We start from the raw sequence: 17,274 nt of genomic DNA, 5'->3' as shown, positions 1-17,274 counted from the left end.
CGGCTGTGGTAAGTGTAGCACGTTTCCCTGCGCAACCTAGCTCACCTGCACAGCATAGCTCGCCTGCCCGCCCGCACTGAGCATTGAGCTCCGTCCTAGAGAAATTCGAAAGACACAGAATAGTACAAAGCCTGGTGTCACAAGCACCCTTATCTCTACTGTGTCAGCAACGGCTGCAATTTATCTTATGTCCACCTAGTCACTATTATTATTAATGAGAAAATATTACAGATACAATCAAAGTGCTCTATAGTCCCCACACAGAGATCCACACCCCTCCTACTGCCAAGAATTTGGTGTCTGTCCATTAAATTGTTTATAGTTATATATGCTGTGTGCGTGTGTAAATATGTATGTCTAAATATCCATAAACAATGTGCAAGCATGTTTCACTCCATTAAATACTATCATAGCACATGCATCATTGTACACCTTTATGTGTTTGAGGTCTGTCGATAAAATGTATCGATCAGGCTCCCTTATAACCGCTGCATAGTATTTCACCATATGAATAAACTCAGCATCTATCCATCTCCTGGACATTGAAATCATTCCCACCTCAGCGAAAAACATTGCACTCAACATCTTTTTAAGTCTTCAACTGCGCATGTGCTGGTGCTGACCTGGGAGCGGATGCTGGTCCTGCCGAAGGGGGAATCCCTGGGGCACAGGACAGGAGCGTGTTCAGCATCACGGGCTGCTCCTCTGGGAGTCTCCAGGCGCCCAGACCCCCATGCAAACTCTGTCTGCAGATGACAAGGGCCATTTGCTTCTAGCCCCACCCGAACTTGGTATCGTCACACTATGTAAATTTTGCCAATCCGCTGAAAAAAAAAAAAAAAAAACAAGTTATTTTAATTAATTTGCATTTCCCTGGTTGTTAGCATCTTCCCCTGTGTGGATTGGCCCTCTGCATTTTCTCTTCTGAGGCCACCAGCTCTGGCCCTTCTGTCCGCTGCATCCCGTGGGAAGCTTCGCGTCTGCACCATCGAGCACCTTCTCCTAACTGACGCTTCACAACATTCCTTTGGCTTTCCGTGATGGTCCTTTGGCTCTCAGTGATGGGCGGTGGGGTGTAGTGATTCACATCTGTCCTTTGGTCAAACCATCACTGAGAATATGACCCACACTATTATTAAAAATCTCTCCTAAAAAAGCCCATGTAACAGACTCCTCTGGGGTCTCAGAAATCGTCACAACTGTATCCATGAAATATGGCACGTGAACGCCTCTTGATAGGAACAGTCTGGTAAATATCTCAGTAACCTAAGGACACTCCCTTGGTCACTGCTTATGTTTCCAAATTCGTGAAGGCCAGAACATTTAGAGAAAAGTTTTCTGTGCATCTTTAAAAGACTCGCTTCTGTAGTCTGAGGTAGTATTCCTGCTTGCCAGCTACTCTGTGTGTGTGTGTGTGTGTGTGTGTGTTCCCTCTTTTTTTGGTTTGTAGATTGTTGCAATATCTGATTTTACTCCTTGCCCATTTCATGCTAAACACTGTGTATCCTTACAGGGAGGAAGAGGCAGTAAAGCGTGTAAGTAAACCCGTGACCTTCAGAAAAAGGAACTGGGTGTGCACCACAGCTCTGCTCCTTACTAGCGATGTGATTTTCAGTTTCATAACCTGTAAAATGGGACTGTGGTCTGCACCTCCTAATGCTGGGGTGTCGTGAGATTCCAAGGTCCAGCACCAGTGCAGTGCCCAGGACGTTGGCCGGCAGGTGGCACAGCTCAGTAACAATCGGCTGTTGCTAAGACTAAACAGACACACACATGCTTGCAGAAAGAGAGTCATCTGTGCCCACAGCACCTGCCTGAGCGAACGTAACAAACATAACGAACATCACGGTCGGAGGCGAAAGCACATTCTCCATCCAGGAGCTTTTAGGGTTGGAGCCGGTTTGGGGTGGACACCGCTGGGCCCCCCACGCCGTATACACCTATTTAAAATTCAGCTGGGACTTTGGTGAGGCCTGCCCTGACAGCTGGGTTACTCAGAGGCCCGAGGACCTTGCGGAAGCGGCTCTGATCGGGGGAGACTACACAGCCCCCTTCCTCCTCCTTCCCATCAGCTCTGAACTGCCGCCCCAGGCCCCACTGATGAGCTGGCCATGTGGGCGGACCTCCTGCCTCCTGCCCAGGCAGCTTCTCATCCTGCCCTGCCCAGCCTCCCCAGGCGAGACAGGCCGGAGCTTCCCCCAGGACTGTCCTGACCTCGCCCGTCTCCTGCTGCCATTTGTCACAGGCCTCGGGGGTCGACGCTTTTCTCCTCCGAATATTTCATCTACCCAGGGCTTCCCATTTTCTGAGAGCAAACATTAGAAGCTCTTACAGCGATAAAAAAAATTTCAAAACCAATGCTCCATTTGGTAAAAATAGAAATCTCTCATGTGTCTGATGTCTAACGGAAGTCACTTTCTATAGCAAGACTTAGTTTCCTCCAGCTTTGTTTTCAGAGCATTGTATCCCCGAACAAAATTCTGGTAAGCCCCCTCCTGACCAGGTCTTGAGCTGCAGCGCTACCAAAATAGTCTACATTGAACTGTTCAATGAGGCTTTTTCTTTGTAATTTAAAAAGTCTTACATGTTAGTAATTAAAATAATTAAACAGTATGAGATGAAATAAAATAAGAAAGTAATCTCCTTTGGCATTACTCCCTACGGCTCACAGTTTATTCTAAACCTTTCCGGGAGTCAGTCTTCTAAACACGTAGATGTATAAACATATACAGACATCTCTAGTTATTTCTCTCACTCAAGATATTTATGGATATGATATATTATACATAATCATGGATTGTATGCCAAGCACCATTCTAATTATTATTCATCTATTAAAACCTTTTTTTTTTAAGATTTTATTTATTTATTTGACAGAGAGAGACACAGCGAGAGAGGGAACACAAGCAGAGAGAGTGGGGGAGGGAGAAGCAGGCTTCCCACGGAACAGGGAGCCCCATGCGGGGCTCAATCCCAGGACCCCAGGATCATGACCTGAGCTGAAGGCAGACGCTTAGCGACTGAGCCACCCAGGCGCCCCTCTCTTAAAACCTTTGATCAGTATGTCAACCTTATGAGTTAGTACATTATTTTTCTCATTTTCCAAAGGAGGATGCTAAGGTCTGCAAGGGCCAGTGACTTACCAGGGTCACAGCTAGTGAGTGGTGATGCTGGGATCTGGACCTGGACCCAGGCAATCTGAGCTGAGCACTGACTTACCTATACTCCTGTCCTTCAATTTACATATTGGACTATATATGTATATGTGTGTGTATACAATGTGTGTATATATATATATATATATATATATATATATATATAACATTGTTCCCTGTCAGTACACATACAAAACATTTCATGTGGGGGAGGATAAGAATTTAAATAATATTAAGTTATTTTTAAAGTTAAGTTTTAAATACCATTTATTTCCTTTGTAGAGAATAAATTGCACTTGGTTAGAATAGTCTATTCGTATCAACTCCTGTTTCTAGACAGCTGGCTGAGTCTAGAGAGCATTTCCTGTTCCAATCCCACCTTCCTTCGTCTGTGTCACATTGCTTTAATGGCTACGTAATATTCCACCAAATGAATATCCTGTCACTTTCTTTACTCTTTTGACAAATAGATCATTTCCCGTTGCAAGATGCACCTTATGCATCTTTGTGCAGGAGGCTCTGGGTCAAAACACAAGTAAACTAAAATTTTAAGATAGGTTGTTTTCCTCCCAGAAGGTTACATAAACTTACATTCTTGCCCACAGTGAATTAAAAAAAAATGTTTCTCTATACACTTACCAACAAAGGGAATTAACAAACCTCTTCCTATCTACCCATCAGATAGCTGTGAACCTGCTCCCTTGTTTTAATTACAAATTCCCTAGCTAGGAAGGAGGTTCTGCATCTTTTCATGTCTTTATTAGCCCTGTTAATTTGGTTTTCTGCAGAGTATCTGTTCACATCTGATGCATTAGTTTTGTCTGTTGGGTTGTTTGAAAATTTCCTAATAATTTATAAGAGCACTCTGTACATGAAAAAATTTACTTTCAGTCAAAATATGCTCCATTTTCTCCTTCAGACTATTGCCTAACTTTTTGTGGTATTTTTGATGTGCTTAATTTTTTTTAAAGATTTTATTTATTTATTTGTCAGAGAGCACAAGCCGGGGGGAGCGGCAGGCAGAGGGAGAAGCGGGCTCTCTGACGGGGGGCTCGATCCCAGGACCCTGGGATCATGACCGGAGCTGAAGGCAGACCCATAACTGACTGGGCCACCCAGGCTTGATTTTTTTTTAATGTGGTTACCTTATCGGTCTTTTTTTTATGGCTCCTAGGAATACCCAGTTGTGTCACTTCACTTGCCCATCACAACGGCACGCGTATTAGTGTCCCATTTCCCCTTGGAGCAAACTGAGGCTCCGAGCCGTTAAGGGACTGGCCCAAAACCACACAGTCACTACTGGATGAAGCTGGGTCCAGAGTCTGGAACTCCCTAATCCCCCATGCACGGCTTCTTCACAGCCCCACAGCGCATCACATCCTCCGAGAAAGGGTTTTCAAGTAGTCCTCGCATTTACAGCCATTGTCTCAAACCTTCAAATGAAATGGTAGCCAAATAGAAGCACAGACAGGCCTCTGTGCCGACCTCTTCAAGTATTCAGTTGGTTATAGAAGAGGAGAAAACGAGACTGCCCTTGCCATTCACACGCGGGGGACGTGACCCCGCTCGCTCCCCAAGACCTGGGCCGCCCGCTCGCGGAGAAGCCTGTACGTCCTAGCCCGGGCCCGGCTCTCCCCCAGATGCCCGGGCATCTCGGCCTCCCGGACACCCCCACTTAGCTCCTTCGGCCACTACAGCCAAAGACGAAGGAGAACAAACCGAGGGTTGATGGAGGGAGGTGGGTGAGGGGTGGGCTAGGTGGGGGATGGGTGTTAAAGAGGGCGCTTGGGAGGAGCACTGGGCGCCGTACTAAGTGATGAACCACCGAGTACTACTCCTGAAACCAAGAGCGCGCTGTATGCTAACTAACCAGAATGCAAATAAAAATTAAAGCAAAAACCCGTGCCCGGAACGGAACGCGCCAGGTCTCCACCCAGCGGGGCCACCCGGGGCTCCGGCCGCAGGCCGGGGCCAGCCGCTTCGGGGGTCCGGCCGCAGGCCGGGGCCAGCCGCTTCGGGGGTCCGGCCGCAGGGCGGGGCCAGCCGCTTCGGGGGTCCGGCCGCAGGGCGGGGCCAGCCGCTTCGGGGGTCCCAGCAGCTTCGGGGCTCCGGCCGCAGGGCGGGGCCAGCCGCTTCGGGGGTCCGGCCGCAGGGCGGAGCCAGCAGCTTCGGGGGTCCCAGCAGCTTCGGGGCTCCGGCCGCAGGGCGGGGCCAGCAGCTTCGGGGGTCCGGCCGCAGGGCGGAGCCAGCAGCTTCGGGGGTCCGGCCGCAGGGCGGAGCCAGCAGCTTCGGGGGTCCCAGCAGCTTCGGGGGTCCGGCCGCAGGGCGGGGCCACCCGGGGCTCCGGCCGCAGGGCGGGGCCAGCAGCTTCGGGGGTCCGGCCGCAGGGCGGGGCCACCCGCTTCGGGGCTCCAGCCGCAGGGCGGGGCCAGCCGCTTCGGGGGTCCGGCCGCAGGGCGGGGCCAGCCGCTTCGGGGCTCCGGCCGCAGGGCGGGGCCACCCGGGGCTTCGGTGGCCCCGCCCCCCAGATTCCGCCCGGGGGCCCTGCCCCAGGAACCCTCTCCGGCCCGCCCCGCCCGCCCCCTCCCCCCGCAGCAGCCGCCCCACGTCATCGCTGAGGCGAACGCACCGCCGCCCCGCCCCGCCGCAGGCCTCTGGGCGCTCCGAGCGGAAGTCCACGCTCCCGGCTGCTCGTGGCCCCGCGGGCCGTCCCCCGGCTCGAGGCGCAAGGCCCCTCCCAGGCCGCAGGCGGCCCCGCGGGTCTGCACCGCCCGCCCAGGACCGCCCAGCCTGGCCGGCCGTCTCCGGCCCCGCCAATCTCGGGGCGGGGCGGGGCCCGTCCGCCCGCCCGGGCCAATCCGGGGGCGCGGGGCGGGGCCTGGGCTGAGGCTCCGCCCCGGACCCGGGCGCGGCGGCCTCCCGGCCCCCTAGCCGGCCTCCGCCGCGGCGCCCCCGGGCCCGGACCCCGCAGCCGCGCGCAACCCTTGGCGCGATGGACCCGGCGCTGGCCGCGCAGATGAGCGAGGAGGTGGCGGAGAAGGTGCTCAAGTACCGACGGGACGAGTCAGGATGGAAGATTTGCCGGGAAGGCGTGAGTGAGGAGCTGGGCAGGGAGGGGTCGCGTGCGCCCCGGCGCCGGGGTCTCCGAAGACCCCGGGCTCCTCCTCTTCCTGCTCCTTTCTGCTGTCTAATACCCTGGAGCTGGACTGGGGAGGGGTAGATCCATTGAGGGCTGTTTCCTTGAAAAATCCTGGGCCTGTTGTGGGCACTAGGACCCCGGGAGATACGTATCTGTCCCTTTCATTGAGCGACTTGCCCGAGGTCCCCTGGCTGGCAAATGGTGGTGAGGCTCCAGAGACTGCCCTCATCTTAGCAGGAGCCTCTCCCCGTTCCCAGGAGGCTGGAACGGGAACAGTTTTTGCTTATGCGAGGCTTCTACTTTTTAAGGAATAGATGGAAATTGCTCGAGGAGACAAATGGCATGGTGGCTTTTAGGAGGTTGAAAAACACCCAGGGCTCTTCCAATCAGCCAGTTCAGATCACATCTCTTGAGGCTCCAGACTGCTCTTCTGTACAGCACAGGGGATTGGGTCAGGTGATCTCCCAGAGCCTTTCTAGCTCTAAATTCTACGATTCTGTGCCTTTTGACAGAATGGAGTTTCAGTTTCCTGGAGGCCATCTATGGAGTTTCCAGGGAACCTGTAAGTGCATGCCTTGTCAAAGTTTGTCAGAGGTGCCGCTCCTTCTTGATGTCTCTGTGGGTTTGCTTCCTAAAATAATTCCAATCCACCCTAGCACCCTGGAATCCACTTGCCAATTATCTTCTGGAAAAGCTTCTGTTATTATTATCTAAATCATTTCCAGCAAACTGTATCTCGTGGAAACTCACGGTCCGTTTCCGCATGTCTGAGGGGAGGTGGGCTGGTTAACTCTCAGCCCCCGATCTGCAGGCGTGTCATAAAGAGCAATGACAGATGTGGCAGCTAGTCCTTCTGTATGATCCCAGGATCAAAAACTTCGGTGGGTTCCTGGGCTCACATTCCTTCTTGTGCTCCAGGTACCGGGGAGAAGGCATCATAAAGGCGACACCAGAGAAGGTGTGGGGCTGCATTAAGCCACTTGCTGGGACCCTTCGAGACAAGTGGGATGAGAACGTGAGCAGCTTTGAAATTATCGAAAGCCTCACTGATGTAAGTCTTTCCGAGCGCTGTTACCCTAGCAAGTAACCTGACCCTGTCCCTCTGGAGGGGGTCAGGGACACCTTTTGGCAAGGGCAGGACCCCGCACAGCCCCGGTCTGCTGCAGGTGGGAAACCCTGTGACCAGATGGGTGGAAAGGTCCTAAGCGGAGCTCAGAGAAATAGCAGGCGCTATGGAGGCGGGCAGCGTGAATGTGGGCTCAGCTTTGCTAAAGCTGTGGCTGGATTTGATTCGTCAGCTCGGGGGTGAAATAGTGCCCCTTGATGGGGCCGTGATGATGAATCCAGAGTCGTGGCCGGAGCCAGGGTTCTCTGCCCAGCTGTAGGGATTACAGTTTCTCCATTGGTACAAGGTATGTCGTCCAAGCTAGCGCTGCCCCGTAGAACTTTCCAGAATGATGGAAATGTTCTGTAACCACCCCTGTGCACTACAGTAGCCCCTAGCCCCCATGGAGCCACAGAGCACTTGAAAGGTGTCTAGTTGGAGGAAACGAATTGTTCACTTTATTTTTCATTACTCTCTTGGTAAATTTAAATAACCACATGGCGCTGGTGGTGTAATTCTAGGTGCTTCTATCCTGAGAACATTGAGCGTTAGGAATTTGTAGCATTAAGAACACACCTTGTGGGGGCGCCTGGGTGGCTCAGTTGGTTAAGCGACTGCCTTCGGCTCAGGTCATGATCCTGGAGTCCCAGGATCGAGTCCCGCATCGGGCTCCCTGCTCGGCGGGGAGTCTGCTTCTCCCTCTGACCCTCCTCCCTCTCATGCTCTGTCTCTCATTCTCTCTGTCTCAAACAAATAAATAAAATCTTTAAAAAAAAAAAAAAAAAGAACACACCTTGTTTTGATTATAGAAGTTAAGAAGGAAAAAAAAAACTCGTAGCCAAAACTAATAATGAAGTTGCCTTGGGGAGATGTTGCCAACCTGTTTGATTCTGACATCCGTAGATGTGACACCCTCTTGCGTGTTTCCACAGATGGTGTTGTGAAACCTCAGGCCCTAGTTCTGTGCTGGTCCATCTGGAGGACCCAGGTGTTCTTGGCCTGGACCAAAATTCACATTTCAGTTCATTGTCAAGAGTTTATGTGGGTGTTTCCTGAAGGCTGGGGCACACCCCCCCCCCCCCCCCCGAGATACAAAGGCAAACACCGAAATGGAATCAGACATGGTGATGTCACCGGGACTCAGTTCTTTTTTAATTCCTCTCCTAGCTTGAAGGGGAGAGTTTGTTGTGACACCCATTTAACACCTGGCTAATCTCCTTTATAACAAAACCGGACAGCTGGCTTCAACCTCAGAATCCGAATTAGAACCCTACGATCCTTTGTGTGTATATTTTGCAGATAGTTAAGTAGCATCCTTTTAAAATAAATTTGTCCAAGTTTATAAAAGTGAGCACATTTAGATAAAAATATTAAGTGGACAACAACATAAGGGCTACCAGAGAGAGTAAAAAAATTGGGAAGACAATATACAAATAATTATACACACATGCTTCGAGTTGAGAAACCATGGGCTAAGGCCCTTTACAACCTAACACAAATGTGACAGAATGACCATATATGGAGATTTCTTACTGAAGGTAACCATGGCTGCATTTCTGTAGGGTGTTTAGACTTGGGAGTTGGGGGAGGTAAGGAAAAAGGACTTTTGTATATGCTAAAGAAGACCCTGGGGTACTGTAGGCTTGGCTACTAGCAAGCTAAGGTTGTTTTAGCCCCTGGCAAAGCCTGAACAGTAAGATAATTGGAAGTTTCCTGGAGGAATGTCACATATACCCACCCAGGAGTGGGGGGTGGGGGTAGGTTGCAGGTTGTCAGCCAGTGCTTTGTCCTCAGCTAGCCTTCTGCTCCCTTATCAATGCTACCCTGTCTCTCTCTGAGCACTCTGCTGCTTTCTGGGAAGGCATTCCTGCTTCCCTGCCTGGGGCCACAGGGGACTCTCAGTCCTTGGCTTAGGGCTGAGCCAGTGTGAGCCCAAAGCAGCCCCCACTCCCTCCCCCCTCCCCTGTACCCTGCCTAACCCTGTCAGTCCTGTCCTGCAAGTTTTCAAATGTTTTGCATGCAATCTCCAACAGACTTCTGAGAAGTCTTACGTCATCCCCACACATGCACTTGACACCTAACATTTAGTTAACGTCCAAAATTTTCATCATAAATTGCAAAGAATGACATTTTTTTGAAAAAGATTTTATTTCTTTATTTGAGAGAGAGTGAAAGCGATCACAGAAGGAGAGGGAGAAGCAGACTCGCCGCTGAGCAGGGCACCCGATGCGGGGCTCGATCCCAGGACCCTGAGATCATGATCTGAGCCGAAGGCAGACGCTTAACCCACTGAGCCACCAGGCGCCCCTAAAAACATGGCATTTTTAACATGTGATAAATCAGGCAATTTTGAGCAAAACGATGACTTCATTCTTTTAGATGTATCTGCATGACATGAAGTTTTATTTACTATCATTTATTTTAAAAATACATTGATGTGATGTGGGCCAGGAGCGAACGGTGAAGAAAGAATTCTTGAGACATGTTAGGTGCAGAAAGGTGCTCTTATTAAAGCACAGGGACAGGACCCGTGAGCAGAGAGATCTGCACTGGGAGTGTGAGGAGCTATTGATTATATATAGTTTTAAGTTGGGGGGTAGAGATAAAGGGAGTTCCCAAAAGGATTTTCATATGCTGAAGAAGACTTCCAGGATCCTGGAGGCCTGGCTGTGATCAAGCTAAGCATTAACAAGAAGGCAGTCCTGAGTTCTGGAGGAATGTCTTACTCTGCCTGACTCAGGTATTTGTCATTTGGCTGCAAGTTGTAAGGAAATTTAATTTTATCCACTTTCTTTTGCCTTAGTTCTCCTCATTATTTCTTGAACTCCTTTTTCCATTGCAAATAGGCTACCGAATTTTATCCTAATATATTTATTCTTCAGAGACATCCTTCATCATAAATATGTACATGAATTGTATGTATATATACTTATGTATATAATATATCTCCTGTGACCTTAAGATTCTGCATGTTAAAAAGAATCTGGATTGAGATATGATTATAATTTATTAAGACAGTATGATTATATTACAAATGTGGATGAAGGACTATTATACGTAAAAAGTAATCTATTTTACATCTCTCGGTGAGGGGAATGAGAGGTCTTTTCTCAAGTTAATTCATGTGCCCATGAAAAGATAGGACTTACTGCTAGAAGGAGAGGGGCGCCTGGCTAGTTCAGTCAGTAGAGTAGGTGACTGTGGACCTCGGGGCTGTCGGTTCGAGCCCCACATTGTTGGATGCAGAGATGACTTAGAAATGAAATCTTAAAAGAAAAAGAAAGACAGGAGGGTGGAGCCTTCAGTGGACAGTAACTGTGAACAGGGGAAGACAGGCTGCTGGTGAGCTGAGGTTCTGGAGAAGGGGAGAAGAAGCTGACCTGTGGTTCCTCCTTGCCATTCAGGGGACCGGCGAGAATGCAGAGAAGGAGCCCTCCCATGCAGGCTGCTATTTATCAGCTTGATTTTGAGACATCCCAAGTACTCGAATTCTGAGTTGGATAGATAGGTGACAGGTGGGCAGCAGGATGGACACAGAGCTGGGTGCGAGTTTATGGATTTATCACATGTTGCTGCCTTTGGCATTTCTTATCAATACTGTAAGCGCTCCTTCAGGAATGATGCATCCTGCAGCAGGAATCAGGACGAGAAGAATTCAGAAGTGTAAACTGCCTTGTTTCTTCCAGCAAGCTTTGGTCTTAAAAAAGATAAGAGGGGAGAACATGGGATTCTACCTCCAGCATGCCATGCCTTGCTCAACTATTGGAATCAGCATCCTGACGTGTCCCCCTGGTGCCCTGGGAGACTTGGCACCCGGGGACAGTGCCTGCTAGGAAGATTCCAGATGGGTAGGGTGTGCTGTGCGTTTGTCACAAGTGGAAAGGGAGAGGCTGTGTGAAGGTGAGCCTGTTCTCAGGCTGGTGTTTTTAGGAAGAACACAGGGAGGCTGAGTCATCTGGACATGGATTCTCAGTGCCCCCAGGGATTGCATGCCCACCTGAAGACTCAGACCCTGTGGGCAGAGGTGTCTCTGCCAAGACACTCCATGCCCCAGTCTTAAAACCCAGTCCTTTCAAGTGCAGTCCCTTCTTGTCCGTGCCACACCCCAGAGAGTTCCATCCCATCCTACACCTGACCTGTTCTTCTCCACTGTGACCCTAGGGCGTGGGTGCTGCTGGAGGAGGGGAAGGGTGGGATAAAGCCTGGGTGGGTTGGGGCGACCTTGCCTTCGCGGTGGGAAAGTGGACTGGTGGGGTGTTCTGAGATTGGGTGAGGATCAAGGGGTGCTCCCCCCAGGACCTTGCTCTGAGGGCCAGACTCCTCGTTTCCCAGACACTGGGTGTGGGGCGGGGGCAGGAGACCTCTGGCCGGCAGCTGGACTCCTCCGTGCTTTGACAGATGCTCTGCGTGAGCAGAACCGCCAGCCCCTCGGCTGCCATGAAGCTCATTTCCCCCAGAGACTTCGTGGACTTGGTGCTCGTCAAGAAGTACGAGGATGGGACCCTCAGTTCCAATGGTGAGTGACAGCCGGGGTGTCACCAGGTGCAGGGGAGCGCGTGCCATGGGGGGCCAAGGTGAGAGGGTGCACAGGCCAGTCATCCGACAGTGACCTCCCACATGTGGCCAGCACCCCTTGTCGTCGCTGCTGAGGCTCAAGGTCTCCAGTGTGGGTGTGCAGGGCTGTCACGCTGTCCCCTCCCTCCGGCCTCGGCGCATGTCCCACTGCCTCCCGAAAGCTGCAGCCCCTGCCATTCCTGCGGATCTTCCACGTGGGGACAGAGGGTGGGTCGGAGGGGGTGCCTGCCTCCTGCCGCCAAGCCTTACCCTGTGGAATGTTCTTTTCTCTGAGATGCCGCAGGCTTGGGAAGCCGTGAACGTGGGTGGGTGCATGTGTGGGTTTGTATGTGTACGTATGTGAGTGTGTGTGTGTGAGGGTAAGGGATGGTGGGGGGGCTCAGGGGCAGGCCCCGGGGCGCCGTGCTGACTCCTCGGGCTCCAGATGGGGGTTCTGCATGCGCTAGGGGTGAGGGCGCAGCTCACCCCCCGTTTTGCTCTGTCTTCTAGCTATCAACGTGGAGCACCCATCGTGTCCCCCGAAGCCAGGTTATGTGAGGGGCTTTAACCACCCTTGTGGCTGCTTCTGCGAGCCTCTGCCAGGGTAAGGACAATCTCCTGGACTGAGGGACATGCCCAGACCTGCCCACAGCTTAATCGTGGACCTTCTGCTCAATGGCGCATTAATTACAGTTTGCAGTAGTAAACCTGCCTTACGGCCCCGCGGGCTTTGACATTACAGAGCACTGTTCTGAACATGTCAGCGACGCAGAGGCACAAGGGACAGAATTGTGGGAGGCGTCACTCCCCCTCCAGCCCCGTAAGGCAAGCTGGGCAAAGGTCCTGGTCCCACGTAGCAGAGGAGAGAACGGGCTCAGGGAGGTCAAGGGATCTCTCCCGGGTCGGAGGCTTCAGAGGCTGGCAGTGCAGGGCCGGAGGAGGGCCAGGCCCTCGCTTCTGTGCTCTCTGGCCTCTGTCCACCGGCCAGGAGCGGCTGTCCCCACCCCACGTCCCCTCCACGAGGAATGGGCTGGAGGTGCCAGAGGCTAAGCCGCCAGTCAGCCCGCGAGCTGAGCTCGGGGATGGTTCTGTCCCACTGTCTCTTTCTCATTCGCACTTTTGAGAACATAGGCGCCCCAGCCCCTGGGGCCGATACTCAGAGTAGAAGAGCCACAGACCAGAGCAGCAGGTTCTGCCTTGCGTTGCTCACCTACCCAGCCCAGCCCCCTCCAGGCCTCAGTTGCCCTGTCTGTGCGACTCGGAGGAGGCCAGGGTTTTAAAGGGTCTAGGCCCTTGGCCTCTGACGGACAGGTGCCGTGCTGGGTGGGGTTCCTGATGACGAATCCCAGTGTCACAGCCTTGTCTCCCAGGGTGAGCGCTCCTCGGTGGCCCGGTGCCCGGCCCCAGCGCCCTGCTCCAGACGCGTGATGCAGCTCTGCCTCTGTTTCCCTAGGGAGCCCGACAAGACCAACCTGGTCACGTTCTTCCAGACCGACCTCAGCGGCTACCTCCCGCGGAGCGTGGTGGACTCCTTCTTCCCCCGCAGCATGGCGGGGTTCTACGCCAACCTGGAGAAAGCCGTGAGGACCTTGTACGACTGACGTTCTCACCTGCTGGCCGAGGGCTCCCGTGACTCACGCAGAGCTCCCGATGGCGGGGTACCGGAGAGCCCCGAGGGCCGGTTTTCAGCCTTTGGGACCCACTTGGGGACAGCTCGTCTCCGAGAAGCTGGCCGGAGTGGCCCCCGCCGCCCCACTCCCCTGCCCCCTCGGGGCTGGCTTGGGGGAGTCACTCTTGTGCCCTCTCTGCTGGTTGTCCCCACACCTGCAGCCAGTGGACCCCAGGGCACGCGCTCCGGTCTGAAGCCTGCGTGTGCCAGTCTCCGCCACAGACCGCCTGCCCCCCACCCCGCCCCGTCTGCCAGAAAGAACCCCCATCAACACCGAGAGCCAGGCTCTGCTGCCTCGTGAGTATCCGGTGCCCTCCAGCCTGATAACACTGCACCAGATTTCCCCCCTTAAAAAGATAACGGCTTGGAAAATATTGTTTTAACAAATGAGATAAGCGCCGAGGAAAAATACATTCAGTGTTTCTTTCTGAATCGGTCGTTTCCGCTCTCTGCTGCTGCGCTAACTGCCGTGTCCCCAGCGAACCCAGGCAGCCTGCATCTGCACCAAGCCGACTGCCGCCTTGGGGCGGGTGGTGTCTGGAATGATGGTGAGCGGGCAGGCCTCTCCTGCCTCTGAGGAGCACCTTCTCTCCCTCGGCGTTCGCCTTCTCCTCCCCGCTGTCTGGAGGCCGGGCTGGAGTCCTCGCTGGTCGGGCCACACTGCTGTCAGCATTCAGGACGGGAGGGCAGGTCCCCTCCGGCGGCCCTGGCTGGAGTCCCCACTCCGGGCTCTGCTCTGAGACCGCACGGGCCCGCACCAGCCTGGCCCAGAGTGTGGGTCGTCGGACCGGGGAGCACGGCCTTGCCACCCGGAAGGGGCCTCGGCAGTCACTCGAGGTCCCTTCCCTGTCTCCGGTCGGGACCGCTCAGCCTGCGGGTGAGGGACACCCCCGTGTCTGGCCACAGTGTCCTCGTGTCGGCAGTGAGGACAAGTGGAAGACAGCCCCCTTGTGCGCAGTAGCTTATTCCCCACCCTCGAGTCCTGGGGTGTCTGTCTCCGAATGTGCCGACGTGCGAGCAAGCTTTGAAACAGGAAAGCTCCGTGTCAAGGGCTTAGAGAGAGCCGCCTTCTTATGGGTTGTGGTGTGACTACAGACCCCACAGTCATGCCGTTGGGATGATCCAGCTAACTTACCAAGAAATCTTCATCAGACTCTTGGATTTATTTAGATTTCATCCCCTCAATAAGTACGTAGCAGGTCCTTACTCTGCTGGGCACCAGCTCAGGAGACCCCGGAAGCCGCCATGCCACCCTGTCGAGCAGGGTGGAAAGCCGGCCCCCCGAGGACCTGGGTCACGGGCTCCATCGGGTGAAACTGTGCGCTGGACTAGGAGTCTGAAAACATGCACCTGGTCCGGCGCCTACCACGCACTCGGAATTTCTGTTCCTGAACAGTGCTTTCACCTGCCCCTGCTTCGACGTCCTGACTTATAGGACAATGTGGGGACGTGAATAGCAATCCGGACGTAGCCTGCTGCTTGAGTCCGTGCAGATGAAATGATGTATGGTCTGGTAAGACACGGCTCAAAGCAAAGCACCGGGGCAGCCTGGGAGAGGCCCTGGGGAGGGTGCATGTCCATGGGGTGGAAGTGGGTCCCTGGCGGTGTTTGGGGATGACCGGAAACCGCTTGCCGAGGCGCTGTTCTGTGCCTCTCCTCCGCTCTGAAGACGTTGGCCAGGGACAGCCGAATGTCTCATGTAAATCCAGCACCACGAAGTGCTAATGGATGAGCTCTCGTGTTAAGACCTTGCTGGCTCCTGGACTGAGGATCCCCCCACCCCACCCCAGCCCCTGAGCCTGGAGACTGGAAACTTGACCCGTGGTGGCGTCCTGAGTTGGGGAGAGGGGGACCTTCTGAAGCAGGAGGAGGGACTGGGAGGACTGCGGGCTCAGTCCTAGCTGTGCCCTAGTCCTGAGACAAGCCTGCCAGACGTGCAGGACGCCTTCTCTGTGTCCCTGGCCCATGGCCCACCCTGTGCTTCTGTGTGTAACTGGCTCCCAGGGCTGACGGAAGGCCCTTCCTCCTTCCCTGGGCTGGACCACAGGCCTGACCTGGCTGCTTGCCCGGCAGTTGCCCAGTTGTCTCTGCGAGATGGCGGGGGGCTGGGTGTACCTCTGAGTCTGCGTGGCCTCATCGGCCAGCCCAGGGCAGGACAGGTAGGATCCTGTGGAGTGCATGTGGAATTCAGTTAGCCTTCCAGGGCTGGATCGCGGCGATCGTCGGTGTTCATTAAACCTGAAGAACCGGTCCACACGGTGTCTCAGAGTCCTTGTCTGTGTGTAGGGCTTGACAAAATTCAGAAGGGATGCACAAGGCAGGAAGCAGGATGCGACTACCGTAAGCCCACTGCTTCCCGGGATGAATGGGTCACCGAGCTGATGCCCACTGCGGTGACATCACCCACAGCGTTTGCGTGAAGAGGGGCCCCCGGCGGGTTTTCTACGAGTTCACTGCCAGGAAACAGTCTTTGCTTCCTGTGGACCCTGGAGAAGCCACCAGATTCCACTGACATGGCCCCAGCGCTCCTGGCCTGGGCATAACTCGTTTGCATGTTGCCTCCAGTTTCCACCGTGATTACAGGGCTGGGGCAGGGCTGGGACGCTGCCGGGGGTCTGTTGCTGCTAACACGCACCTTTGTCCTGAGTGTGGCCGTCAGGCATTAAGAGTTGAACAAACCAAATACCCCTTTGGTCAGGCACTGTTCCGTCTGTACCAGATCCCAGAAAAGCAGGACTTAACCTCTGCCCCATCATCCACCAGCTCGGATGGGTCACCTGCTGTCTCCCGGTCTTGGTGCCCTCATCAGTAGGTAGGTACCACTGTGATTATTAAAGACCGTGTCCAGGGGCGCCTGGGTGGCTCAGTCGTTAAGCGTCTGCCTTCGGCTCAGGTCACGATCCCAGGGTCCTGGGATTGAGCCCCACGTTGGGCTCCCTGCTCCGCGGGAAGCCCGCTTCTCCCTCTCCCACTCCCCCTGCTTGTGTTCCCTCTCTCGCTGTGTCTCTCTGTGTCAAATAAATAAATAAATAGATAGATAGATAGATAAAGAGATAAATAAATAAATAAATCTCTAAAAAATTTTGACTACATTTTCCTAAGCATTTGGTTAAGATTTAAAGCACTTTAGGGGTGCCTGGGTGGCTCAGTCATTAAGCGTCTGCCTTCGGCTCAGATCATGATTCCAGGTCCTGGGATGGAGCCCCGCATCGGGCTCCCTGCTCTGCAGGAAGCCTGCTTCTCCCTCTCCCGCTCCCCCGGCTTGTGTTCCCTCTCTCGCTGTGTCTCTGTCAAATAAATAAATAAAATCTTTGGGCCCCTGGGTGGCTCAGTCGTTGAGCGTCTGCCTTCGGCTCAGGTCATGATCCCGGGGTCCTGGGATCGAGCCCCACATCGGGCTCCCTGCTCTGCAGGAAGTCTGCTTCTCCCTCTCCCACTCCCCCTGCTTGTGTTCCCTCTCTCGCTGTCTCTGTCAAATAAATAAATAAAATCTTTAAAAAAAATTAAAAAATAAAAAAATAGATAAAGACCGTGTCCACTGAACGCCAGCCCAGTGCTCGGCGCGGGGTAGGTAAATGGTAGCAATTTCTCGTTTACCCTCTCGTACGCGTGCTGGTCCATGCTGTTGCCACACCTGCCCACGTTTTGAGTC

The 17,274-nt window shown here is 53.6% G+C and overlaps 1 protein-coding gene across 1 annotated transcript; it reads left to right on the top strand.

Moving 5' to 3' along the window:
• The first annotated feature begins 5,984 nt into the window (after positions 1-5,984).
• Positions 5,985-15,876, top strand: STARD5 (StAR related lipid transfer domain containing 5). Its single transcript, XM_045899301.3, has 6 exons — positions 5,985-6,246; positions 6,807-6,856; positions 7,213-7,345; positions 11,798-11,915; positions 12,464-12,557; positions 13,407-15,876. The coding sequence occupies exons 1-6, from the start codon at positions 6,148-6,150 to the stop codon at positions 13,552-13,554; spliced, it is 642 nt and encodes a 213-aa protein (XP_045755257.1). The 5' UTR covers positions 5,985-6,147; the 3' UTR covers positions 13,555-15,876.
• Positions 15,877-17,274: the final 1,398 nt, after the last annotated feature.

The sequence above is a fragment of the Mirounga angustirostris genome, unplaced genomic scaffold (assembly GCF_029215605.1).
Source record: "Mirounga angustirostris isolate CCGP_5_RB_7025 unplaced genomic scaffold, mMirAng1.0.hap1 SCAF_9, whole genome shotgun sequence".
Classification (NCBI taxonomy): domain Eukaryota; kingdom Metazoa; phylum Chordata; class Mammalia; order Carnivora; family Phocidae; genus Mirounga; species Mirounga angustirostris.
This window is presented reverse-complemented; position numbering and strand designations above follow the sequence as displayed.

Coding starts and splice junctions, on each gene's coding strand:
- STARD5 (XM_045899301.3), top strand. CDS start 6,148: ATGGACCCGGCGCTGGCCGCGCAGATGAGCGAGGAGGTGGCGGAGAAG. Junction 6,247..6,806: donor GGAAGATTTGCCGGGAAGGC/GTGAGTGAGGAG, acceptor GCCTTTTGACAG/AATGGAGTTTCAGTTTCCTG. Junction 11,916..12,463: donor TGGGACCCTCAGTTCCAATG/GTGAGTGACAGC, acceptor TCTGTCTTCTAG/CTATCAACGTGGAGCACCCA.